This window comes from Muntiacus reevesi, chromosome 4, assembly GCF_963930625.1.
Source record: "Muntiacus reevesi chromosome 4, mMunRee1.1, whole genome shotgun sequence".
Classification (NCBI taxonomy): Eukaryota; Metazoa; Chordata; class Mammalia; order Artiodactyla; family Cervidae; genus Muntiacus; species Muntiacus reevesi.
Window position 1 is genome coordinate 163,580,936 of NC_089252.1, and position 26,222 is coordinate 163,607,157.

The 26,222-nt window shown below is 41.4% G+C and overlaps 2 protein-coding genes across 5 annotated transcripts in view; one reads left to right on the plus strand and one right to left on the minus strand.

Annotated features, from left to right (window-relative positions):
• TBC1D30 (TBC1 domain family member 30) overlaps positions 1 to 23,284 on the minus strand; it is a 104,154-nt gene extending 80,870 nt beyond the window's left edge. Inside the window, exons 1-3 of one of the 3 annotated variants that reach the window (XM_065934706.1) lie at positions 23,251 to 23,284; positions 22,227 to 22,319; positions 2,825 to 2,989 (exon numbers count right to left, since the gene is read on the minus strand). In XM_065934706.1, coding sequence (XP_065790778.1) covers positions 2,825 to 2,989; positions 22,227 to 22,260 — 199 coding nt within the window. In that variant the 5' untranslated portion in view covers positions 22,261 to 22,319; positions 23,251 to 23,284. Of the gene's footprint in view, positions 1 to 2,824; positions 2,990 to 7,339; positions 7,862 to 22,226; positions 22,501 to 23,250 lie in introns of those variants that run through there. The other 2 variants (XM_065934705.1, XM_065934704.1) reach the window with 2 other exon arrangements.
• Positions 23,285 to 23,447: 163 nt separating this feature from the next.
• The window catches only part of GNS (glucosamine (N-acetyl)-6-sulfatase), a 47,612-nt gene continuing 44,837 nt past the window's right edge, over positions 23,448 to 26,222 (plus strand). For both annotated transcript variants that reach the window (XM_065934708.1, XM_065934709.1), the window contains exon 1: positions 23,448 to 23,807. In XM_065934708.1, the coding sequence (XP_065790780.1) occupies positions 23,607 to 23,807 (201 nt within the window). In that variant the 5' untranslated portion in view covers positions 23,448 to 23,606. The remainder of the gene's footprint in view (positions 23,808 to 26,222) is intronic.

The window sequence follows — 26,222 nt, forward strand, 5'->3', positions numbered from 1 at the left end:
TAACAGGAGTTACAGATTTGATACCTGGGTCAGGAAGATCCCCTAGAGGAGGGAACAGCAGCCCACTCCAGTGTTCTTGCCTGGAGAATCCCATGGACAGAGGAGCCTGGTGGGCTACAGTCCATGGGATCACAGAGTCAGACATGACTAAGCACACATGCAAAGACAATATACTTTCAGAATTGCTATGAGAGATAAAACCAACAGTTTGGCATAAAACAACTGCTGCTACTGTTATTATTAGTTTTATCATTAATACTAATGTGGTTATACTACGGTTACCCTTAGAAGACTGGCAAAATATAAGGGAAAAATCTGCTGTTCTGGAAGGCAATTATTGATCCTGCTCTTATTCTCACCCCAGTGTAAAAATAAAGAGATGTTACCATAAGACTTGGTGTAGAAAATCAAAAAGTCTAAGTGCTTACTTCACCTGTGCTAGAAATAAAAATGGTCTAGTCATTTTGGTTCATAATCCACACATGATTATTTCAAAATTAATATATCCTCTTTAATATATCAATAGGAAAAACCCATTTTAATAAAAGATTTAAATTGTTTTATTCTGTGGCATGTTATTAAAGGGAAAAAAATCACTTATGGAAAGAATCATAAGCACTGAATCTACATGGAGAGAAAAATAGGGATTACCTGGACTCCTGCACATTAAATACAAACGATCCAACATGTCGCTGTATTTGAATGAATCACTGACAGTCACTACTAAAATGGAAAGTTCAGTGACTAATTACATACATCTATTCATCTGTTGTTAGCTGACTTTGAGGAAAGAGGACAAATGTACAGTACAGTTCAGTACTACTACTGAACTCAGGCATTCAGTCACTGAACACCAAATCTCTGGAGTTCTCTAAATAACCACTTAGTCAAATTTCTAACAAAGTCTACATCATAATGCTGTATCATATGATGAGAATAATTCTGAGGCATTGTTATTTCTTAATTCAACAAAAATACTCTATTAGTTCCATCTAATAGAGTCTTATTAGCTAGGTGAGAATTTAAATCCCAGGGAAGGAGCCATTATGCCCCATATTCTCTGAAAGGTAAAACCCTAGATTTAAAGAGACAAAAATTTAAAATACATAGGAACGGTGCATCCACAAATTCACAAGCTGAATCAGTGGCTTGTGGACATATTTTTCTTAAAAGACACAAAAACCAGTCCTTTCATCAGTCAAGCAAAGTCAAATTCTAAACGATGATCAGTCCCTGGTAATTACCAACCCGTGATTGTGCTGACCTGACCTTCCTTTCTCTCTCCTAATACTGGCTCCATCGCCCACTTACACTTTTCCACACATCCAAATCCATGCATTTACCACTCTGGGTTTTTAACTTCTGGAACAAATAATACTAATGGGAAGATGAAAACAACAGTTGAAAAGAGAAAAATCAAGATCAAAACATTTCACAATTAAAAGGGAAAATAATACCATTTTTACTGAATACCAGTAAATCAACCAGAATCCATGGGAAAATATCAAATACTTATAACACATGACAACCTCTTGTAGATACACATGCATATACAGATGATATGCACTATATAGTATACATCTGTCTATATATGTACATGTATATTTATGTATCTCTACCCTCCTTCTCCAGCGATTTCAGACAAGTACCTAGCTCTGGAGAAAACCCTCTATGGAATTACATTTTTGCTTCTTGTATGGAGTATTACATCATTATAATAATAAGCAGTATTCGGTTTAATTAGGCCAAAACCTTCTTCAGTAAACACCATGAATAATAATTTTGGGATAACAGTGATACAATAAAAGGAGAGGAAAAAAACAGTATTTTCTTTTAAATAGCAAACATAAGAATGGAATTTAAGCCATTATATTATCTGAAGCTAATCAAGCCCTGAAACTTGTTTTATGAAAATAGACACATCTTAATTTAGAATTAAAAAAAAAACTCCAGGAAGTGTCACTTTACACACAAAATGTGAGAAGGGAAAGGAACAAAAAAGACAACTTTCACATGCACCTAAAAAGCTGCATTCCATCAAAACACATCACTGTGCCTATATTTACCATACCTGAACATACTGTTCTGCCGTGCTGCATGTTAATAAAAAATACAAAACAAAAATGGGGAAATATTAGCAGAATAAAACATAAAACTCTTGCATGGAGAATTTTTAAAAATCAATTCATAAGCTTTTATATCTAGTATCTAACATGGATTAGTAATTTAACATTTTGTTTTTAACAAACCATGTATCTCTTGCTTTTGAATGGAATAACTCCCTGAGACAATTTAATTTTTAAAACATTTTATCCTTTTCAGATTTCAGAGTAAATTATTGTAAGATCCTGGAGACAAGAGTCTCCTTTTAAGTCAACCGCTTAATTCACTTATTAGAGCAACACGCAGCATAAAGAAGCAGAGACATGACTTCTAGTTTGTGTCTCTTTGCTGCTGTTTTAAAAATAAAGATTTCAGACATATTTAGCATCAGGCAAAAATACCATTTTCAAAGTGGAATACTACTTCAAATTTAGAATAATAAAATCAAGTCTGTAACATCGGATATGTATTGGCTTGGCCCAAAAGTTCGTTCAGGTTTTCCCATTCTATCTTATGGAAAAACCCAAGCAAACTTTTGATTTCAATAATATACACTTTAAGTGAAAAATATAGGAAACTGACTGAGTTGTTCATCGTTCTTGGTTCTGAAGAGATAGGCTTCCATTTAAAATTTCTCAATAGAAATACTCAAAAATATCGTGACTACCGATGTAGCACTCCGGTCCCACATGGCTAACAGGTAGCCCCGCTCCGCACTTACTTCTCTTCTGAGACACGGCCTGCAGGCACGCCGTCACAACATCACAGTTTCTCTGCACTTTGTGCACAAGCCGATCTTTCTGCTTCAGCTGCCGAAGTAACTTCGCTGACTGGATGCCAATCCTGTATTTTAGCTCTCGAAGGATCGTCTCCAGTTCATTCGTGTCTATCAGCAAAAAGGAAAAGAGAACAATAAATACTCTCAGAGGAATACAAATTCCAATATGATACTGATCATAAGATAAATCTCTGAAACCTTTAAACCAAGCAATTCTGAATTTTCACCCAGGATTACATATACATACTCAGCTAAGAGATTCTGATGAAATAAATTACTCATCTATTTCCTGCCATGTTCATGTAAATACTGTAAAAAAATTTTATTCTTGAGGCTACCTGTAACATGTAAGCAAAGAATCTTAAGATGTAAATTTGCAACCAGAGCTGGATGTTTCATTGACTCAAAATTGTATCATTAAAGTGTTCAGACAGTAAATTTGCAAGAAAAGAGAATTTTCTAGTCTGTTAAATCAGTGATAAACCTAACAGCTGATAACATTTTTAAGTACTCAGCTTTGTAAATGATCAGTCAAAAGTAGGTAATACTGCATTTCCTAATGTAGATTCATGCAGTGATGACCATTTTGTTTCAAATACACAGTCTTCCAATAGCTTGACTATTGGGACAATACTTCACGTCCACATACAATAGAAAATACATTTCCTTCAATCAGATAAATGAAAAATAGTTCACATCCATAAAACTAATACTCTCAACATCAGTTTTTCTACAAAAGAAATAAGACGAGAATCAGAAGCCATCACAACATTTACGTGAATAATCATTACGATTTGGGGGTTTTGTTAATCAGACTTAATGTTATCATTAGTCACCAAACCGTGACCTGCCAGGCCAGCGAAGCCTTCTGCTTCACGTGGCACTGGTGAGGCCCTCATTAGGGGTCCTGTGTGCGGTTTGGATCTACTCATTCCGAAAGAGATTTAGAGAAACTAGAGAGGATCAGAGAGACAAAAGAAATGTTCAAAAGTAAGAAAAATATTCCAGAGACCAAAGGAAGTGAACTTTGGGGGTCTGGGTAACGCAAGTGGAGGGGGTATTTGCGCTAACAGCTGTCATCCTCAGCGGACCTCATTATGAAAAATGCATCTGACCCTGAGTTAAAAAACACTGCCTTTGGATTAATCAACATTCTGTCTGATCTTAGACAAGGCAGTACTCCAGGTCTCAAATTATACAAGATTATTCTGGGAAACAAATGTGAACAGCGTTTATAAACATTAATATAAAGAGCAATAAAGTAAGAATAGGAATTGCTATGAAGAGAGAACAAAAGCCCATTATTTCTCTCACCTTGAGTTCAAATGTGGTGAGATATAATGAGAAGTAACAACACACTTAGTTGAAAATACTTGGGTTCTGAGGGTTAAATATGGAATCAAGCAACAGGAAAACACCAGAGACTCTTTAAACCTATATTCCTTCAAATAGAGCAAATTTGAATGTTTAAAGTTGTTCCTTCTAGAAACAAAAGAGGTAGGAATATCATCATCTTGCATTTAAATTACACTTTCCTTCCCCAAAAGAGTGATTTTCAGTGACTCTTAAGGTACCTATAGCTCTATGATTTTGAATAATATGCACTGTCCAAAATAGGAAAAATCATCAAAGTTGAATTTGAAAACGTCTTTTACAGCAACGTCTGCTGGTATATAAACATCTGGAAGATAGAAATAAGGTCTCCTTTATCTTTATATGTCCCACAGCATCAGCTCCTAACATAGCATTACATAAATGAGGAAAACTCAAGAGATCATCAACTGATCATCATCAGTGATCATCATCAATGATCATCATCTCCTCTTTAAGGAACTCTAGTGTATATGATAATAAAAATAAGCATTATCAACTCGATAGACATGAGTTTGAGCAAGCTCCGGGAGTTAGTAATAGACGGGGAAGCCTGGCATGCTGCAGTCCATGGGGTTGCCAAGAGTCAGACACCAGACACAACTAAGCTACTGAACTGAACATTTATTGAGCACTTCATACACATTAACTCACATAAGTCTCACGTCCTCGCTATAAAGCCATAGTATTTTCTTTTGTTGAAGTATAGTTGCTTTACAACATTTGTATTAATTAAGATATACAGCAAAGTGATTCAGTTTGTATTTTTTTAATTCTTTTCCACTATAGGCTATTACAAGATACAGTTCCCTGTGCTATATATAGTAAATCTTTGTTGCTTATCTATTTTATATATAGAAGTATGCATCTGTTAATCCCATACTGCTAATTTATCCATTCCCCCTGGCTTTCCCCTTTGATAATCATAAATTTGTTTTCTCTGTCTGTGAGCCTGTTGCTATTTTGTAAATAAATTCATTTGTATTATTTGTTAGATTCCACATATAAGTGATACTGTCTATTTGTCTTTCTCTGCCTGACTGATGAAGCAGTAGCATTATTATCCCTATTTGTAGGTAAGGAAAATGAGACTCAGAGAGGTTAAAGAGCTTGCTCATAAGGAACAGCGAGCGGCAGGATGTTAACTCAAGCTGACTCCAAAGTTCACGCCCTTAATGAAAACACTGAGAAGAGCACCTGGATTTCCTGAGAAACCATTGTGGTGCCTCACATAACTAAATGACCCACACGTGCTAAATGTCTAAATAGGTGCCACAGCAAAATCCCTGATAGAGGGAAAAGAGAATTAACACACAGGTTATCTACTTCATAAGAGAGTCTTAACTCTTTTATGTCAGGAAGGATATTTTTTGATCCTGAAAAAAGTCAAATAACCTAATAAGATGTAAAATTATTTCAGCAGACAGCAGTTTCCATCACTTGATTCTTCATTCTTAGTACTCTGATGATGTTTATTGATAAAGGTAGTGTATCTGTGTGTGTAGGGTTGTTATAATATGGCATCATGCTCTTCCTTATAGAGTCGACTACATAAAAAGAAGAGATTATTAAGCAGTTTAAGACTGGGACTTGTACAAAACTGGTTCTTATAGGTCTTAGAAATGATTAGGAGAGTGGTCACTCATTGTGATCTGTATTTCCAAAACTGCGACCTCTTCCTTAAACTTTAGCTTGCCAAATTTCCTCTTCCAAAAGGAAATTACTAATCCACAAAATTCTCTCAGTAATGAAAAGTGAATAGCCTTGTGAAAAAAATGAAAAGCCAAATTAATTCTTCAAAACTGACTTTGCTGGATTCTGAAGGAACTATTGCCCTAGGGAACTTCTTGGCATAAACAGACACTCTGATAACAGCCAAATAATGGTATAAAATTAAATGGCACAACTCCAGCTAACCTCTCAGGCAGGGGGAGGAAGGTGGAAGCCATTTGTAACAATCAGCTGGGGGAGAAAAAAAAATCTTCAGGGGAAGCCAAAAGAGGAAGCTGAAAGCTATTTACACAGATTTCAGAAAGCAGACATATTTACTGGGTTTCTAGTTTCTTTTCCCCTCTGGTACCAGTGAGACTGATCTTATAACAGGAGACAGGAGACCACTCCATAGTATTCTTGTTCCTCCCTTTCCTGGTAATTTAGCACAAGGACATTAATTCAAGAAATGTTATGATAGTTTAGCATTTGTTTTCCACACCTCACTTCATTTTGTAAATTGAGGCCTGGCTATATCTGTACAAAAAGATAATTGTAAGTAAGTGTAAGTGCCTGAAAGGTAAGTTGAGGGGGGGGAAAATATCCTAGGACAGGACAGCAGCATCAGAGTCTGATAAGAAAAGAAACACCAAATTAACCTCTGCCCCCAAAAGTCAAGGCCATTTTCTGATCGACTTCTTCAACTGAAGGTTCCAGCACTTAAATGCTATGATAATTACATTTGCTCTATGGCCCTCCACTAACGCGCCACCCAAGGGGGGAAAAAAATCCACTTAGTGAGCTTCTTGAAATCAGGCGTTCTAAGAAATGGATTTCACACATTCTGCTTAGAAATTGCATTACTGAATTATTCTGCCTCACTAAATACTATCCAAGTATGTACAAAGAAGGCGGATTTTTTAAAAAGCGGCTGTTTTTTTTCGTCTTAAACCAGCCCCGAGGGTCGCCTCTATTCCGCCTGGGGCCCCTCTAGGTAATTTCAGATGGATAAATCAGAAACTCCAAACCCGTCTTAACAGCTGTTCTGGTGAAATTCAATCTGGACTGCCTCTCGCCTCCAGCCTCTGCAAACACGAGAAGGATGGGGAAGGGTTCGGGGAGTGGGGGAGACCCGTGGCTACCATTCCAACAAGTGATGCTTCACTCGCCAACTCGAGAGAGAATGGGGGCCGGTGGGGAGTAAGAACTAAGCCTAGTTATGAATCCGTGACACTGGCCAGCCGCGACAGATCAAAGGAGACGCCCCACACAGTATCCCCGGGCGATCGGGCCATCAGCACAGGAGCGCGCCGGCAGACCTGGAGGGCGCTCTGCCCAGGGCGCTCCCCGGGCACCCCCAGCCGCCCCGGGCCTCACCTTTCTGCCGCAGGTACTGCATCTGGTGCCGCGGGCTCGGCCGCTCCTGCAGCTCCTGCAGCACGCGGGAGTCGCCGGCGCCGCCGCGGCCGCCCAGGAACACGTCGGAGCCGGAGGCCTCGGTGGAGCTGTCGAGGCTGTCCCGGCGCCGCCGGCGGCCCCGCGGCCCCCGGCCCCCGCCGACCGCCTCCTCCTCCTCGGTGCAGCTGTACAGCTCGGTCAGCAGCCCGCTCACCAGGGACGCCGTGCGGCTGCCCCGTGGCTCGCCGCGCTCCGGGTCCTCCTCGCCCTCCCAGGCGTCCCGGGAGCCCCGCGCGCGCTCCGCCGGGGGAGCTCCGCGCCCCGAGTCCTCCGGCCTCGCCTCGGGCTGCGGACCCCGCGTCCGGCCCCCGCCGGCCGGCAGGGCCTCCATGGCCCCCGGCCCCGCTCCCGCCGCTCCTCCCGCGGTGCCGCGCCGGCCAGTTCCGGGAGGAGGCGCGGCCTCGGCCCCGCAGCCGGTGTCCCGGGCCGGGCGCGGCGCCAGCGGGCTCCGGATCCCCCGGTGGCCGACCTCCCCGGGGCCGGAACCCGCGCCGCAGCCCCTCGGCCCCGAGCGGGGCGGAGAGGGCGGCGGCCACGCCAGTGGATGCCTGGGTCCACCTGCCGCAGGTGAGGCCCGCCGGAGCCCGGGAGCACTGTCTAGAGAGCCGAGGAGCAGGATGTGGCCAGAACGGAGCAGGATGAGGCCCTGCGCCCGGAGGGGGACGGGCGCTCTGGATGCCGCCGCCTTCACTTGCACGTAAGTGATTAACTCAAAAAGCGGGCAACTCTTGCATCCTGTTCAGCCGCCAGTAGGAAAAGGTGCCTGGGAGACTTCCAAACACCCAGCAACAGGCCGAGGCCGGGAGCTCCCTCCTTCACATACTCCTTCCCACCTGAGTCGACAGGACTGAGCGTCTAAGCACTGCCCAAAGGCCTTTCTTAGTTCAGATTCCGACGGTAACCTTCCCGAAGATCTGGCACGTACTTGAGATTTAATAACGCGGTAAAATTTTTTCCTTCGGAGAATTAAGATTAACAAAGGTTCTTTCACCTAGATTAAGAGCTAACAGAAGGAGAGTTTCATAAATGTTACCAGAAGACAAAACTAATAAATTGACGCAGCTGATTCTATCAGTAAAATAAGAAGTTTACATGATATCCTAGACCTCAATGGAAGAACTGGATGCCCCTCCACTGTGGATATTTTTGTGAATTATTAATTATTGTCAATGTCTTCATGTGCCACGGACTGTTCTGACTTCTTTGCATGAATCCTCCCGTTTAATTCACACTTTAACCCAATGAAGGAGTGAACACATTTGGGGGGATGGGGAGCCCACAGAGATGGAACCTTCACTGCCTGCTTTGGAAGCCCAGAATCTTCACTACTGGACCACCAGGGAAATCCCCGCTTGACATATAACATTATATTAGTTTCAGGGATACAAGATAGTGATTTGACATTTGTACATGTTGCAAAATGATCACCACAGTAAGACTAGTTCATATATGTTACTGTACACTTATAAGGGTAAGAACTATTTGTTTTTCCCCTCACTCTTCAGATGAGAGAGCTGAAGCCCAGAAATGCTGAATCACTGGTCATTCACAAAGAGTCAACTGAATTTTCCTTAAAACTTAAAATGTCTGGCTTTCATTATGGATGAATACATATTTCGTTATGGATAAGTATGTATTTGTCTATCTCCTAATGCTGTTATATTACCTCAGATATGCAGATGACACCACCCTTATGGCAGAAAGCTAAGAACTAAAGAGCCTCTTGATGAAAGTGAAAGAGGAGAGTGGAAAAGTTGGCTTAAAACTCAACATTCAGAAAACGAAGATCATGGTATCCGGTCCCATCATTTCATGGCAAACAGATGGGGAAACAATGGAAACAGTGACAGACTTTATTATCTTGGGTTCTAAAAATCACTGCAGATGGTGACTGCAGCCATGAAATTAAAAGATGCTTGCTCCTTAGAAGAAAAGCTATGACCAACCTAGACAGCATATTAAAAAGCAGAGACATTACTTTGCCCTCAAAGGTTCATCTAGTCAAAGCTATGGTTTTTCCAGTAGTCATGTATGGATGTGAGAGTTGGACTATAAAGAAAGCTGAGTGCCAAAGAATTGATGCTTTTGAACTGCGGTGTTGGAGAAGATTCTTGAGAGTCCCTTGGACTGCAAGGAGATCCAACCAGTCAATCCTAAAGAAAATCAGCCCTGAATATTTGTTGGAAGGACTGATACTGAAGCTGAAACTCCAATACTTCGGCTACCTGATGCCAAGAACAACTCATTGGAAAAGAGCCTGATGCTGAGAAAGATTGAAGGAGGGAGGAGAAGGGGACGACAGAGGATGAGATGGTTGGATGGCATCACAGACTTGATGGACAAGGGTGTGAGCAAGCTCCGGGAGTTGGTGATGGACAGGGAGGCCTGGCGTGCTGGAGTCCATGGGGTCGCAGAGTCGGACACAACTGAGCAACTGAACTGAACTAATGCTGTTAAATACTTGCATATTTTTTAAAGGAACAACAATGTGCCTGGTAAACAATGGTGGTGTTTCATGTTTGTTCAGTACACTTTTTACTTTCCAAGGCACTTGCGTAATAGAGCCTGTAGAAACCCGATGTCCTTTGGCACCGCCACCAAAATATATGTAAAGAGAGAGCAATTAAGACTTTTAGAAACTGGAGTTAAGTATAAGGGAAGCAGAAGTTTTATAACTTTAATGTAACCAGAATTTAAAATTGCACTAGAAATAGTATTTTTTGGTTTTGTAACTGTATTAACTACTACTATATCCATTTAACTTTAAGATGTATGCAATAGAAGGAATGGAATTATTTGTTATTTTGTTGTTGTTTTTGTTTTTTAGGGTTTTTTTTTTTCCTTGTTGTCTCCGGCATGGCATTTGAGTCCTGAAATTGTTCCTTCAGATGTCAAACATTGCAACAAGCAAGACTTAAGCAAAGAGAAACACTGAGATTGAATCTCTTTTCTTAGCTGATTTTCCAGCCCTTTCTCCCTATCTCCACCTAGTAAGAGAAGGGATAACTACTAGTCTTCAGCACAATTCACACCCGGGGTATCACTATCAGGACCTATGAAGAAACTCAACGTGAGCTGAAGGTGATGGTGAAAGAGGCCAGAACACAGTATGTCATTGACAGTCAACATTTCTAAGTTAATCAGAACTTCAAAATCATCTCCTGTTCCTGAGGAGAGAAAACTGGCAAAATAAAAACTAACAAAGAGAGTAGATTCAAGCTCCTTGCTCTCGTTGCAATGATCTTGGCCCAGATATCCACGTGACTCTTTTCTCACCAGGTCAGGTCTCTGTTTAAATATCTTCTCCATGAATCCTTTCTAACTGCCCCATTTAAAATTGCAGCTCTCTACCCCCTCAGTATTCCCTTCTTCCCCCTCTTTGTTCTCTTTTTTCCCATAGCACTCACCACCTTCCAGCATATTATAACATCGATGGATTTATTTTATTCTCTGTCTTCTGCTAGTAAATTATAAGCTCTTGAAAGCAGACAGTTTTGTTCACTGAGGTATGCCCACCACTTGGAACAGATGCTAGTGCGTTATATGTACTCAATAAATACATGTTGAATTAATTAACTGAATGAATAACATGAAAACTAGAGAAAAGATCAGCTAATTACCTGCTTTCCTAAGAAAAGTGAATTCCACTAAACAGAATCCTAGGAGAGGTGTTGATGAAAGCAGTTCATTTTTGTACCCTGCCTTTCTGCTTTCCCAGTGATAGGAAGGACCGCAATGAGTTCCCTAAAGGTCTGAAGTCAACTAATTGGATATGAGAGAGAACCACTGGCTAGACAGAATATGATTTCATATTCTGAACTGATTCATGACTAATTAATAGCTTAAATTAAATTTACTATGGTTGACTATGCTAATAATAATCAGCATTTTGTTTGAAACTTTAGTTTTAATATTTAAACAACTATATTAATTATTTTTATCAGATATAAGGTCTAGTATTGCATTATATTTACAAGAAGCTAAGAAGCATCTATCTCAAAGCTGAGGGTAATTTACTATAATCTATATAATGTAATTTATATAAATCTGTATACAAGATACAGACTATGAACATTTAAATTATTTCCAAACCTGTATCACAGTCTTGCCAATAACCTTCTGTTCACCTGTCATTTAAAACTACCTTAACAAGACTCTCAACATTTTTGATAACTTGATAATTTTTTTCAGCATGTGCAAACACATAAAGACTAAATTGCTATGATGAAAATTATGATGATTCTTGGAATGGCTGATTTGTAGAATCTAACAGTTAACCTTTTACTCTAATCCGTCAGGGATTACTCATTTTTGAGTCACAAGAGAAATGCACAGGATCAGTGCCGGGTTTCAGCTTTTCCGCGTGGAAGTTCACGCTTGCTCAAAATTAATTACTGATTACAATTTATTTATATCCTTGGAGTGCAATACAATTTCTGTTTTCAATTTAATAACTCTACATGAAGAATCAAAATTTTCAATCCAAAAAGCTGGGATAAGATGTAAAAAGAGGATTTCATACTTTAAAAGCCACCAAGCCTTAGACAGACACCTTGGGAAATATGTAGTAATGCATAGTAGACAGTAGAAAGACATTTAAGTCATAAAATTTGAGTGCTTAGAGAACTTTGGAGATCTCATTTGACTAGTGCTTAAAAATTATTATACTATATTTCAAAGTGACAGACTATAACCTCACCTCTGCAATAGTTAAAAAAAAAAAAGGTTGTGACTGCTCAATGCATATAAGCTGGGAACTGAATCTCTCATCTCTCACCCATATTCAAGTGACATTCCTTGAAAATGAGATGTCTATTGTGCCAGCACTTAGGTAGTCACTGACAAAGGCCGACTAACATCATTTGCCTAAAACTGCTTTGTCTAAATCCTTGCTTCGTGCCTCACATGAATGCTTTCTGATGGAAAGATCTTCACACTTTGGGCCTGTTCCTACAAGTCTAACCCTGTGCCTCCACCCCAGACCTCCCCTTCTCCAGTCTCCCAGTCATTTTCCTTCCAGGGTGATGAGCAGCCTGCAGACGCCGTTCATCATGGCCATTGAGTCCATGTATATTCTAACCTTAGATCATTTCTTTCTACATAAACTGGATGGTCAGGTGCACTACCCAAAGCTCTGCCCATTAAAAGGTTTTCTCTCACCAGCCCAAGTGAGGCTGTAACGCAACCATCACCCACCCATATACCAAGCTGTTTTATCCTAAAACCAAGTTCAGGCTTTCTCCTCCTCTTTCGGCTGGTCTTTAGTCCCACAGGTGTGAGCCGAGATAGGCATACAGGGTAACCACAGTGAGTGATGTGGGAGTCTGCACTATCTCTTCATGCATTTGTGCCCTTATTCGTGCTTAGTTCGAGATGCACCATTTCATCTTACGTGGCACTACTGCTGAGGCTTCTCTGGTGACTCAGTCGGTACAGAATCCACCTGCAATGTGGGAGACCTGGGTTCAATCCCTGGTTGGGAAGAACCGCTGGAGGACAGCATGGCAACCCACTCCAGTATTCTTGCCTAGAGCATCTCATGGACAGAGGAGCCTGGCAGGCTACAGTCCGTGGGTCGCAAAGAGCTGGACATGACTGGGAAATGAAGCACAGCACAGCGGCAGAACTACTGCTGATGCTGACCAGCTCTGTGACTTGAGGATCCTAGCGAACCCAACTGGTGACGGACAGCTCAGGAAGCATCGTCATTTAGTGCCTCGTGGTCAAGAGTCCCATTTCAGTACATTAGGAGCTGTTTTTCAAAAGATGTGTAATTCCTGCTGTAGGTAGCATAACTTTGCTCCAAAGTCCCAGGAGTCTGCGTTGTGATCTTCCTACTGGAGTGTGCTTCACATTGCATCTTCTCTCATCACTGACACCTGGAGTACCATAGCGTCTGCCAGAATGCATGGCCCAAGCAGAAGGGCTATGTGCGCCACGAGTTGGAACTGCTACCAGGAAAGACTGCAAGATATGACCTCTGCAGTTGTACAGATCTGCAGTATCGGCAAGTCCCCAGGCTTGGTTTAACACTTCGTTGTCATCAACTTGAAATTACTAAAAATATTTTCTTTCAACTTGTGTTTTGTAAGTGAAGTCCCACGGGACAATGGAAGGTGTGCATAAATAGTGGAGATAAACCAGGATTGGGGGTAGAGCAGGCAGTAGCCAAGCACCAAGAAATTGTCATATCGCGTCTCCAGGCAGGCCAGAGAGGCTCAGGGCCCCCAGGTGAGCAGGCAGAGACCAGAGCCCGGGCTGGTGGCAGCAACAGTGGAGAGAACAGTGGAAAAGCAGCAGCCAGCAGCAGGAGGAAAGGGAGATTTTTTACTTAAAACTGATACTGAGACCTACCGTAAGGGTATAGCTTGCCCATCTGTTCCCCAACGATGTTTGCACAGATCTCTGAGATCCAGGACAGGAACTGCCAGCTTTCAGGCAATACACTTTGTCAGTAAATCACTACAAAATAAAAGCACACATATGGATATTGAAATAAGGCATATCAGAAAATTATTAGAATTCTTCAAAGAGCTTAGAGTCTCTGGTTTTGTTTTGAGTCTCTGGTTTTGAAAACTTCTACAATGTGGCAAATCAAATATCCACGAGCTTAGATAGAAATTAAACTTAAAGATCATTGCATGCAAACTTCCCTGGTGGTGCAGTGGATAAGAATCCGCCTACCAATGCAGGGGACACAGGTCCCCTGCAATCCTTAATCTGGGAAGATTCCACACATCATTGAGCAACTACTGAAGTTCATGTGTCTAGAGCCCATGTTCCACAAGAGAGGCCACTGCAATGAGAAGACAGCACAGCATAAACAGAAGCCCACTCACCACAACTAGAGTAGCCCGTGCTTGCTGCAACTAGGGAAAGCCCATGTGCACCAACAAAGACCCATGGCAGCCAAAAATCGTCAATTAATTAATTTTTTAAAAAGATCATTGCACTGGATGGAAAAGAACACTATTTTCATATGTAGCTCCAGATAAATGAGTTACTAGTGATGAAAACAACTTAAAATTTTAATTTTTTCTTATAATTGAAGGTACAGTGGTAAAATGCATATACAGGCACTTATATAAAAACTTGAAGCCACCTGAGGTTTCTTGTATACCCTTCACAAGTCATAGGAAATGTCAGAGGAAATATTACAATGTAACTATTATACTAGTTAGAACTTTACAATTGCAAAATTATAAAAATGTATGATTTACATTTAAAATTAAATTCATATCTAAATAAAACTGATCTGTAGAAATAATTAAATGTTTTTATAAAAATTATTCCACAGTCATTAGCTCTACCTGTGCTAAAATTTGTATTTTGAAATAATCTGTCAAAAATTTATCACAGCTATACACTCTATAGAGTACCCTTAAAAGCTCCAGTATCATTTATATTAGAAGAAATATCCTCCTTAAAATTAAAAATTATCAAAAATTATTTGCAATTCAGGCATTTGCTCAGCGCCACTGAGATTGCTTTTAGTTATATCAATTGAAAAATGACATTGTTAAAAATACACATTTTGAAGGCCTATGAAATGAATTTGTAGGGAAGCAAGAGAAATTATATCATCAATCAAGATATCACATTAATAAAGTATTATTTATTGTATTATATAAATTATAACACCAAAAAAATTTTTGCAGTTTGTAAGATGAGTGTTATTTATTCATCTATCACTATAACCCCTATTGTATTTTGTAAGCAATCCAATATTTCTTAATGAAAACCTTTGTATCTTACCATCTTCAGTAGCACTTTTTTTCCTGTTATTTTAACAAAGGGCCCCACGGATTGTGCTACCAGCCGTGTCTGCTACAGAGAGCTTTTCTGCCCCAGCCACTCAGTCGTGTCCGACTCTTTGTGACCCCATGGATGGAAGACCGCCAGGCCCCTCTGTCCATGGGATTCTCCAGGCAGGAATACTGGAGTGGGTTGCCATTTCCTACTCCAGGCGATCTTCCTGACCAGGGATTGAACCCCCATCTCTTGCATCTCCTGCATCCGCAGGTGGATTCTTTACTACTGTGCCCCCTGGGAAGCCCTATCTGCTCCAGCCTCTACCCAAATCTGATATCCTTTCCTGTCACTCTGCATACGGGCTAGAGCAATACTCCTAGATAGAATGGGTTGTGTATGAATACCAAAAGGCCTACCAAGCAATGTGCCTCCACCCGCCCCCCTGGCCCGGCTTTTTTTTTTTTCAGCAAGTAGAAGCAGCAGTGGACAGTTTTTACTTTGGAGGCAATGTCCCGACACAGCCCTGGACCCCTAAGATCCTTTACTGAGTGCCAAGTCCCTGAATTTTCATAGGGTCTCTCTCCCATCCTCAGGAGCTGTGTCACATGAAAGATTCCAGCCTGTTATCTGCCTCTTGTTCATCTTACCTGATCAGCATGATATCATCAGTGTAATGGATGGATAGATGGTCTGCAGGCTGCCCAGATCTGTTTAAACTCTATTATGACATATGGTTATAATAGGTGTTTTAACACCCTGATCGGCTAATTCATTCATCTTGTCATTTATTATCTCTTTTTACTAACTGATTTATCTTTTGGCTATGGGTCACATTCTCCTTTTGAGGGGGCCTGTATAGTACTTATTTTTTATTGGATCTAGGCCCTTGTAAATTTTATATTGTGTGTCTAGATTTTGTCGCCTTCCTTTAGAGTATGGGGCCTTGTGTTGGCGGGCAAGTTGTTTCTTGCAGATCAGGTTGGTATTTTGAGACTTGTATTCTAACTTGCTTATTGTAGGCATACAGTACTTTTTCATTCATGATCATTTAGCTCTGTTACAAAAGTGTAACCTTTCTGTGTTCTCCACTGAAGGCTCCTTGTGATCAAGAAAGACTTTCCCTTCTAGATGGTCGGATTGCAAACATTTCCAACTCCTCTCAGAATTATTACATCTCCCTGGTCATTGATTGCCTTAGGTAGTACTGCCTTCACTCCAGGCATGTGCATCTTAGTGTTCAACGATGTCTCACAAGGATATCTTTGCAGATTTATGTATCTTTGCACCTACATAGCTTCCTCCTCTTTGGAACATTTGCCCCAAGTTCTAGCTATTTCAGAACTGAACCTTTCTCTTTCAACTGAACCCTTCTCCTTTCAATTCAACTTTATTCTACATGTTATCTTTTTTCTGGCTCCCTGGTTCAGAATGTGCCTCCCCTGTTGAAAACTGGGGCAATAATTTTCCTTCACACATAGATTACAATCTTGCATTGACTCTTGTCCATTGTGTGAAAGTATACATTTTGTCCTGTTTTCTACTTGTTCAGAGCAGGAGGGTTAATCTGGCACTGTTTCTCTTTCATGGCCAGAGGCTGGAGTTTTGAGGTTATTAAAAGTGAAACAGGTTATGATAAAAGATGGTGTTTTACCTAAAAAATTTCATGGAAATTTTTCAGTAGCTGGATTTTATACATTTTGGTTTAAACTCTTGGGGAAAATGACAAAATGAATAAGTATGACTTATTTTATCAAAATAATTTATGAAAAATTAATTGAAGTGATGGGAAAATGCTTTCTTAAAAGTGGTAAGTCATGGGACTTCCCAGTGGTCCAGTGGTTAAGAATCTGCCTTCCAGGGCTTCCCTGGTGGCTCAGTGGTAACGAATCTACCTGATGATGCAGAAGACATAGGCTCTATCCCTGGTCTGGGAAGATCCAACATGCCTCCATGCAAGTAAGCCCATGTGCCACAGTTATTAAGCTGGTGCTCTAGAGCCAGGGAATCACAACTACTGAGCCATTGAGCTGCAGCTACTGAAGACCACACGCCCTAAAGCCTGTGCTCAGCAAAAAGAGAAGTCACTGCAATGCAAAGCCACCACACAGCAACTAGAAAGTAGCCCCCACTCACTGCAACTAGAGAAAAGCCCATGTGTCAACGAAGACCCAGCACAGCCAATAAATAAATAAGTGAATAAAATTATTTTTTAAAAAAAGAAAATTCTACCATCCAATGCAGGGGACAAGGGTTGAATACCTGTTGACAGAACTAGGAACCCACATGCTGTGGGGCGATGAAGCCTATGTGCCACAACTAAGAGCTAACAGCAAAAATAAATAAATAAGTTTGTTTTTTAAAGTGGTAAGTCAAATTCATAACCAGACACCAAATAATAACATTACATATTCTGTTCAGGATGTGACAAATACTGGTCAGTTGCCAATTATTGTGCACTACTCTTCTAATAGGAAACCCTATTAATAAGTTTTAATTTTTTTAGCCAACTGAAAACACTTATGAAACTTTAAAGTGAGACAAGAATTTGGGCTATTTTAACATGCAGTTGAGCAATATTTACAATCAGTCATATGTCAGCACAGCTGTTAGCATGATTAAGCCAAAAGGCTGCAGGCTCTTTAAAGACAACTTTACAGAACAAGAGCCATGCAAAACTCCTTAGCTTATTTTTGTGAGAGGAAAGGCTGCCTTCAAAGTACTTGACATTGTTAACTACTTCAATAATGTGGAACAGCTGTGTGTTTTATTTTCAGGTTCAACTACTATATGGAATATTTTAAACACATATACCATTGGGAATTTTTCTTTGAAGAGTCTAAGTACAGTAAAAGGTCTGCACTTTACAAAGGTGTTCAACCCTTACAACATACGGCTCAACGAAAATGGACTCTAAAGTGTATTTGCAATGATAGAAGACAAACCAGAATACCCAGGAGATGTAATAACATTATTCAACCCATTGGAAAAACTCAAATATAACATTTTTAATTGCATTTTAGAAAGACAATTTGGAATGCTTCAATGAAACAACTGATAAATTATAGACTCCTGATGTGGATATATATATATAATAGTAGTTACCTTCTTTCATCATCCTTAGATTTATTGATTTAAAGCACTAAAATTGAGATTAAAAATTAATTAATATGATATCAAAGTGATAAAGATGAGTGAGAAAATCAAGCGAAATTATTTTGACACTGAGAAGTGAGTAATGATCATCTTTTTTTCAGATGGTAACAAAGACAGTAACTCATTAAGAGGAAGAGACAAATTGAAAATAAAAGTAATAAATAGGCTCTTGAATCATTTGATAATCAATTGGTAAGGAGAAGTGAGTCATATAAATTCATTTTAAAATATTTAAATTTTTTTCTGATTTGACCTCAAACTAACATCAATGAAGATGATCTAAACTCAAAACAGGTGATTACAGTGAGTGCACTGATCACTAAATTAGTGCTGTCAATTCAAAGAATATCTAAGATTAGCAACTGTGCAGGAAAATCTGAAATGCTTCTGAAATTTATAGAGCTTCTGAAATTTCACACACACATACACACTCACACACAAACAATGAACTACGAAGATGAAAATATTTTTTCTGAGGTATTAATGAAAAACAAATACTGATCAACCATGCTAGAGAAAAAATAAATTATCTTTGTATTATCTCTATAGAAAATATTACAAACCATTGTCATATCAAGAGTCAATTAAAGACCCCATAAAAATTGGGGGAAAAGTTTGGAGAGAAATGTCTGACAGTTAACTAATAAAATATTTCATTATTTTAAAATTTTGCATTATTCATAATATTTTTCAACTTTTAGTAATTTCTAATATTACTATTTCTTTCCTCAGTCTGGTGTTAGTTGCTCAGTTGTGTCTGACTCTTTGTGACCCCACGCATTGTAGGCCACCAGCCTCTGTCCATGGGATTCTCTAGGCAAGAATACTTAAGTGAATTGCCATTCCCTTCTCCAGAGGATCTTTTCAACCCAGAGATCGAACACAGGGCTCCTATATTGCAGGCAGATTCTTTACTGTCTGAGCTACAGGGAAGTCCCCTTATTTATTTTCTCAGTCTAAATATAACTGTTGTGTTTATAATTGCTATTGTTTTGCTTAAGGAGCCCCCCCAAATTGTATATGAGCTTCAGGTCATATAAAATCTGTTTTTGCCTCTGTCATCATCATCTTCTCCATCTAACTGATCTACCTTTATGCATTCTTGTCCACTTCTAGTCTGTACACCATGCCACAGCCCAAAGGATCTTATACAAATTTATGTCTGACTGTTTTTCTCCTCTACTCTTCCAGTGATTTCCCATTAGCCTTAGGCTAAAGACCAAACTCTTCAACATAGGGTCTGGACCTTGTCTACCTCTCTCTCTCCTTCTCTGCCTCAGTTGCAACCATGGTGGCTTCTTTAAGTTATTTGAGTGCATATTCTTAGAGCTTCTGCAAATGCAGAAGTCTGTGTCTAGGAGACTCTGTGTGTGTGTGTGTGTGTGTGTGTGTGCACGCACCCCCCACACTTATTCAAGTACGACTCTTTTCGACATCACGGACTCCACAAAGTTCCTCTGTCCATGGAATTTTTCAGGCAAGAATACTGGACCAGGTTGCCATTTCCTCCTCCAGGGGATCTTCCCAATCCAGGGATCAAACCGACATTTCTTGTGCCTCCTGCACTAGCAGACATTCTTTACCACTAACACCACTACCTTCGAAGCCTAGAAGGCATTCTACCACCAACTATTCTATTAAAAATTACCTTCTTTAAACTTCAGACTGTCATTCAAAGTTATTTCCTCAGTATCTTAGATAGATCAGTAAAACTCAAACATTCAAAAAACTAAGATCATGGCATCTACTCCCATCACTTCATGGCAAATAGATGGGGAAACAATGGAGACAGTGACAGACTTTATTTTGGGGGGTTCCAAAATCACTGCAGATGGTGACTGCAGCCATGAAATTAAAAGACGCTTGCTCCTTAGAAGAAAAGCTATGACCAATCTAGACAGTATATTAAAAAGCAGAGATATTACTTTGCCAACAAAGTTCCATCTAGTCAAAGCTACGGTTTTTCCAGTAGCCATGTATGGATATGAGAGTTGGACTATAAAGAAAGCTGAGAGCCAAAGAATTGATGCTATTGAACTGTGGTGTTGGAGAAGACTCTTGAAAGTCCCTTGGACTGAAAGGAGATCCAACCAGTCCATCCTAAACGAAATCAGTCCTGTATATTCATTGGAAGGACTAATGCTGAAGCTGAAGCTCCAATACTTTGGCCACCTGATGCGAAGAACTGACTCACTGGAAAAGACCCCGATGCTGGGAAAGATTGAAGGTGGGAGGTGAAGGGAATGACAGAGGATGAGATGGTTGGATGGCATCACCGACTCAATGGACATGCGTGTGAGCAAGCTCCCGGAGTTGGTGATGGACAGGGAGGCCTGGAGTGCTGCAGTCCATGGGGTTGCAAAGAGTCAGACACGACTGAGCGACTGAACTGAACTACCCCCTTAAATGTTCATCACATTCTACTTTTCCTTCATAGCATGTTCCCTTATTTGCAATTATATACTGCTTTGATTGTTATACTGTGTGTTTCTCTCCTGTGCGTGCATGCTCAGTCATGTCCAACTCATCATGACCCTATGGACTGTAGCCCTCCAGACTCCTCTGTCTGTGGGATTTTCCTAGCAAGAATACTGGAATGGATTGCCATTTCCTTCTCCAGGGGATCATCCTGACCCAGGGATCAAATCCGAGTCTCCTGTGTCTCCTGACTTAGCCAAGTGGATTCTTTACCACTGAGCCACCTGGCAAGCCCCAAATTTCTCTGCCACTAGATTGCAAATTCCATGAAAGAGGGACAGTGTGTCCTCAGTACGAGCCTAACATTTGGAACAAAACTGGCATCTAATTGTACAGTCTCTGGCCTCAAATAATTTACAATCTAGTTTTGGAATAAAAACAGTGATAACATTTTACAATTTGGAGCATCAGTGCAGATAGATTACTTTTATTTGTGCAGAAAGTCTTACTGGAAGCCTTGAAGTCTGAATACATAGGAGTTAGTTTTTCCATCAGGGTGCAAAATTAGCCAACCTTGAGGCTGAAACACACTACACTGGCCATCTGGGGAATACTCTGACCAGATTCCCAACACAATTCTCTTTGGAAACCTACTGCATTCTCTTTTTTCACAGCATTTTTAAGAAACTTTTTTGGAATATAGCTAACTTAAAATGTTGTATTAGTTTCTGTTACACAGAAAAGTGAATCAGTTATGCATATGTTAAATCCACTCTTTTTTAAATTCTTTTCCCATACAGGTCATTGCAGAGTACTGAGTAAGAGTTTCCTGTATCATATGGTAGGTCCTTCCTAGTTATCTGTATTATATATTCTACTTCACTTTTAAAAGATTCTCTTGTCTTCTGTACTTACTATTACAAAATAGTGATAAAACAAAGGACATTACTTTTTGCATAAGCCTGCTAGTTGCATGTATGATATTCCTAAGCCCTTCCATAATTATTTTTACCTTATACTACTACAGAGCTTCCACAAGTTTGAAGACTTCCAGTCAGAGGGCTCAGCTTAGAGAACATACACTCTATCTATTCAGAAACAGAAGGTACAGCCTGCTGTCCTCAGTTAATAATAAGGCTTGTTCATCTTGCCAGGGATATTTCTTTTGCTATTGCTATATTCACTAGTTTGTTTTCTTTTTTAGATTCCACATATAAATGATAACACAGAGTATCTGTCTTTCTCAGTATGACTTATCTCACTAAACATATACCCTCCAAGGCCAGAGATGGTTCTGTTTCCTAGACTTGGGCAGAGTAACAGCTGTTCTAGAGCTATTACAGAAATATTTGGAGTCCTAGGTTCATGGAATTTCCCCTCAAAGTTTACTTAATATTTGGTTGGGTAGCCATAAAACAGTGTATTGATTTTTGCTTAACTGCACAGCTTCCAACATCATCTAAGAGGTCTTTCAAAAACTCACCATTGAATGTTAGGGTAAATACTCCCAAATCCATCAAGGGATATTTAGGTTGCCAAAATATCTTGAAACTGTTGGTTTGACATCATGTATCAGCTGAGGAATAGCATAGACAGGTTTACAGTTAAAATGAGCTGAAGGAAATATTAAAAGCTATTTTATATATAAGGGCTTTCAATAAGCGTTTGTTGACTCAGGGATTAAATACAGTAAGACCCAGACTTTGCCCACCAGTTTCCACTACCTGGAAGGCATATTCCCCCTTTTTAGTTCAGTCGCTCAGCCTTGTTCGACTCCTTGCGACTCCATGGACTGCAGCACACCAGGCTTCCCTGTCCATCACCAACTCAGGGAGCTTGCTCAAACTCATCCAGTCAGTGATGCCATCCAACCATCTCACCCTCTGTTGTTCCCTTCTCCTCCCTCCCTCAATCTTTCCCAACATCAGGGTCTTTTCAAATGAGTCAGTTCTTCGCACCAGGTGGCCAAAGTATTGGAGTTTCAGCTTCAACGTCAGTCCTTCCAGTTAATATTCTGGACTGATTTCCTTTTGGATGCACTGGTTGGATCTCCTTGCAGTTCAAGGGACTCTCAAGAGTCTTCTAGAACACCAGAGTTCAAAAGCATCAATTATTCGGCATTAGGCTTTCTTTTCAGTACAACTCTCACATCCATACATGACAACTGGAAAAACCATAGCTTTGACTAGACGGACCTTTGTTGGCAAAGTAATATCTCTGCTTTTTTTCTTTTTTTAATCTCTGCTTTTTAATACGCTGTCTAGATTGGTCATAGCTTTTCTTCCAAGGAGCAAGCGTCTTTTAATTTCATGGCTGCAGTCATCGTCTGCAGTGATTTTGGAGCCCCCCCAAATAAAGTCTGTCACTGTTTCCATTGATTCCTCATTGACTTGCCATGAAGTGATCGGACCGGATGCCGTTAACTGCTTCCTATTGGCTGATTCCCTTTTATCCGATCTTCCCCCCCATTTTCATCCCTGCGCAAAGCACTCCGAAACAGGTCCTACCAGAACCCAACCTCTGCCCGAGTTGGGAGCAAGGGCGGGTCCGCCGATCAGCAGCCTTCTCGCCCCTTCCAGGCCACTTCCCGCTTTCCTGCCCGGCTGCTCCCGCCCGGCTCCCTTTCCGCCCGAAGCCCCGCCCCGCCGCCCGAAGCCCCGCCCCGCCGCCGTCACGTGACCGCGCGGCGCGCCCCGCCCCCTGCCCCCGATTCACGTGATCGCGCCCGGGAGAAAACGCCTGACCCGAGCCCGCGCCCCTTCACTGTACGCCCTTTTCTTCCAGTTGCTCGTGGGCTTCTCGCTCTCCAGTCATCCGCGCGCCTCTCCGCTGCGCCCGGGGTCCCCCCGGAGCCCTGTCCGCCATGCGGCTCCTGTCTCTGGCCCCAGATAGGCCCCGGCGAGGCGGCCCCCGCCACCTGCCCTCCGGCAGCCCAGCGCCGCCGCTGCCGCTGCTGCTGCTGCTGGCGGGTTGCCTGGGGGTCTCCGGGGCGGCGAAGGGCTCTCGGAGGCCCAACGTGGTGCTGCTTCTCGCGGACGACCAGGACGAAGTGCTCGGCGGCATGGTAACGCTTCTTTTTATTTCCGCCCCGCCCCTCCACCTCCTGGGCTGACCCCGGGGTTTCTGGCCCGTCTTCCCCACCCGGACTCCCTCCCCTCGCTACCTCTACCCCAAGCTGATTTGCTTTCGCCGCGCCAGGCCCATACGCCCGCTTGTAGAGGTGAAGGACTCTGTTTCCTCTTTCTCTTGTGTCGGTTCTGGGTCCTCACACAGAGCTTCTAGTCTGGACCTTACTGCTGAGGAGTTTGCTTCCTGTCTCGAGACAACCTTGTGGACGTCAGTCAGGGATGGGGTGGACCAATAAGGAGCAGGTGATGGCTAAGAGTACGCAAGCCTTGCTTGTCTTTTGGGCTAGAGGAGAAGTCCAGCTCCCTCTATGAGGGACCTAGGCCACTTATGCATTTGACCCTGTGTACGATGTCTGTGCCTAATATTTACAAAAGAAGTGCTGCCATGAAGTGTTCTGGTAGGTTGGTTGTCGAACTCTTCGGGGAATGCGTTGCCTTACAAGAAGCAGGAAGATTCAATTAGCCTAATTGAAGACCTGGCTGATGCATTAAATACTGTCAGCACTCCGTTTGGTTTCAGATGGATGTTTTTCCGAGACTTCATTCTCTGCCAGGGTGAATTTTACTTCTGAATCTTCGCGTTCTCAAGTTTGTGACTTCAAGAACATCTACTCAACCCCCTACCTCCGGGAGGCCCAGAAAGTGGCTTGCCTCAGGCACATGAGTGGTTGTGGCTGTACAGACAGAATCCTGACTAGTGCTCTGATCCTGGGTATGGCATTCCTCTTAAATCTTTTTAAAAACAAGTTCGTTATTGCTTTCTTCCTTTCAGTTCTCTTTTTGCTTTGAAACACTTTAGGCGCGAGGTCCCTAAGTTTTACTGTGTGGGAACAGTCTAGCTCAGTGTCCTTCAGACTGCTGATTTCAACCCGTAAGTGAGCTGTGAAATCAGTTCAGTGAGTAGCCACCAGCATGTTTACTTTCCCACGGAATAGAGTAGAATAGAAAATGTGTGATGCATGGCAGTCAAGGTAAGCATATCCATATGTAGATGTGTTTTAGCTGTGTTTAAGAGTGTAAGAGTCTTCTAAATGATATTTAAGATGCTTGCGTTTTAACTCTGTATTTGTGCCTGCCACGTGTACCTCATTGCCTTTTACTTTCTGCCAGGTCCCACTGACTTTGAAGAATCTTGACTTAATGGCCTTCCTGGATTTTACTTGTTTTTTTCCACCATTCCAGCTGCCACACTTACCCTCCTAACGAAACTTTTTTTTTTTTTTTTGGCTGAGCCCATGCCCCCTGCACTGGGAGCACAGAATCGAAGCCACTGGACCACCAAGGAAGTCCCACAAAACTCCTTTTAAACTCCTTTTAAGCACATTTTCGTATGTATTTTTGAAGTGTTTTGTCCAGAAAAATCCAGCCATCTCCATCAAAAATTAATAATGATTTAGTGACTTAATTAAAAGGCCAAGTCTTCATAGCTCAGTTGAAAACAAAATTCATCACTTTACTGTGAGGTGTTCAGGATTCAGTTTCTTCAGCTCTCATAGACCACCAGTGTGGTTTGTGTGTATCTAAGGTTTCTTCCCCTTAGTGTGTTAATCAGGTTTACTCCTTTAAACCAGTAGCAGATTCTTTCTGTAGATGTTTGTGCTGGAGAGAAGAGCCAAAATTAAGTGGAGGAAAAGTCAAATTTAATACTGTCAGTTTTCTGGAGAATTCTGACTTTTGTAATCTTTTACAGAATATTCTACCACTAATTGTCAAACAAGACTTGAAGGGGAAGAGCAAAGAAATAGCGGCATTTGAGAACATCCTTGGAGCTAGTTGGACTTGCCTGGTGGCTCAGACGGTAAAGAATCCTCCTGCAATGCAGGAGACCTGGGTTAGATACCTGGGTTGGGAAGATCCCCTGGAGAAGGGAAAGGCTACTCACTCCGGTATTCTGGTCTGGAGAATTCCGTGGACCGCATAGTCCATGGGGTCACACAGAGTTGAACTTGACTGAGTGACTTTCACTTTCACTTTTGGAACTAGTCAGAGTGTGAAGTGTTTTATCCTGTGCTTCAGTCATCACAGGAATCCTCTGCTGTAGGTATTGTATTTACCTTAAAAAATGAGAAACTTAAATTTAGAAGGGGCTAACTAACTTGGCCAAACTTCATATAGCAATGTGGTTGGTGCTTTTAGTCACTCAGTTGTGTCTGACTCTTTGTGACCCCCTGGACTGTACCCTACCAGACTCCTCTGTCCCTGGGATTTCCCAGAAAAGAAGACTGGAGTGGATTTCTATTCCCTTCTCCAGGAGATCTCCCCAAGCCAGAGATTGAGCACAGGTCTCCTGCCTTGCAGGTAGATTCTTCACCACTGAGCCACACGGGAAGTCTCACATAGCTATAATGAGG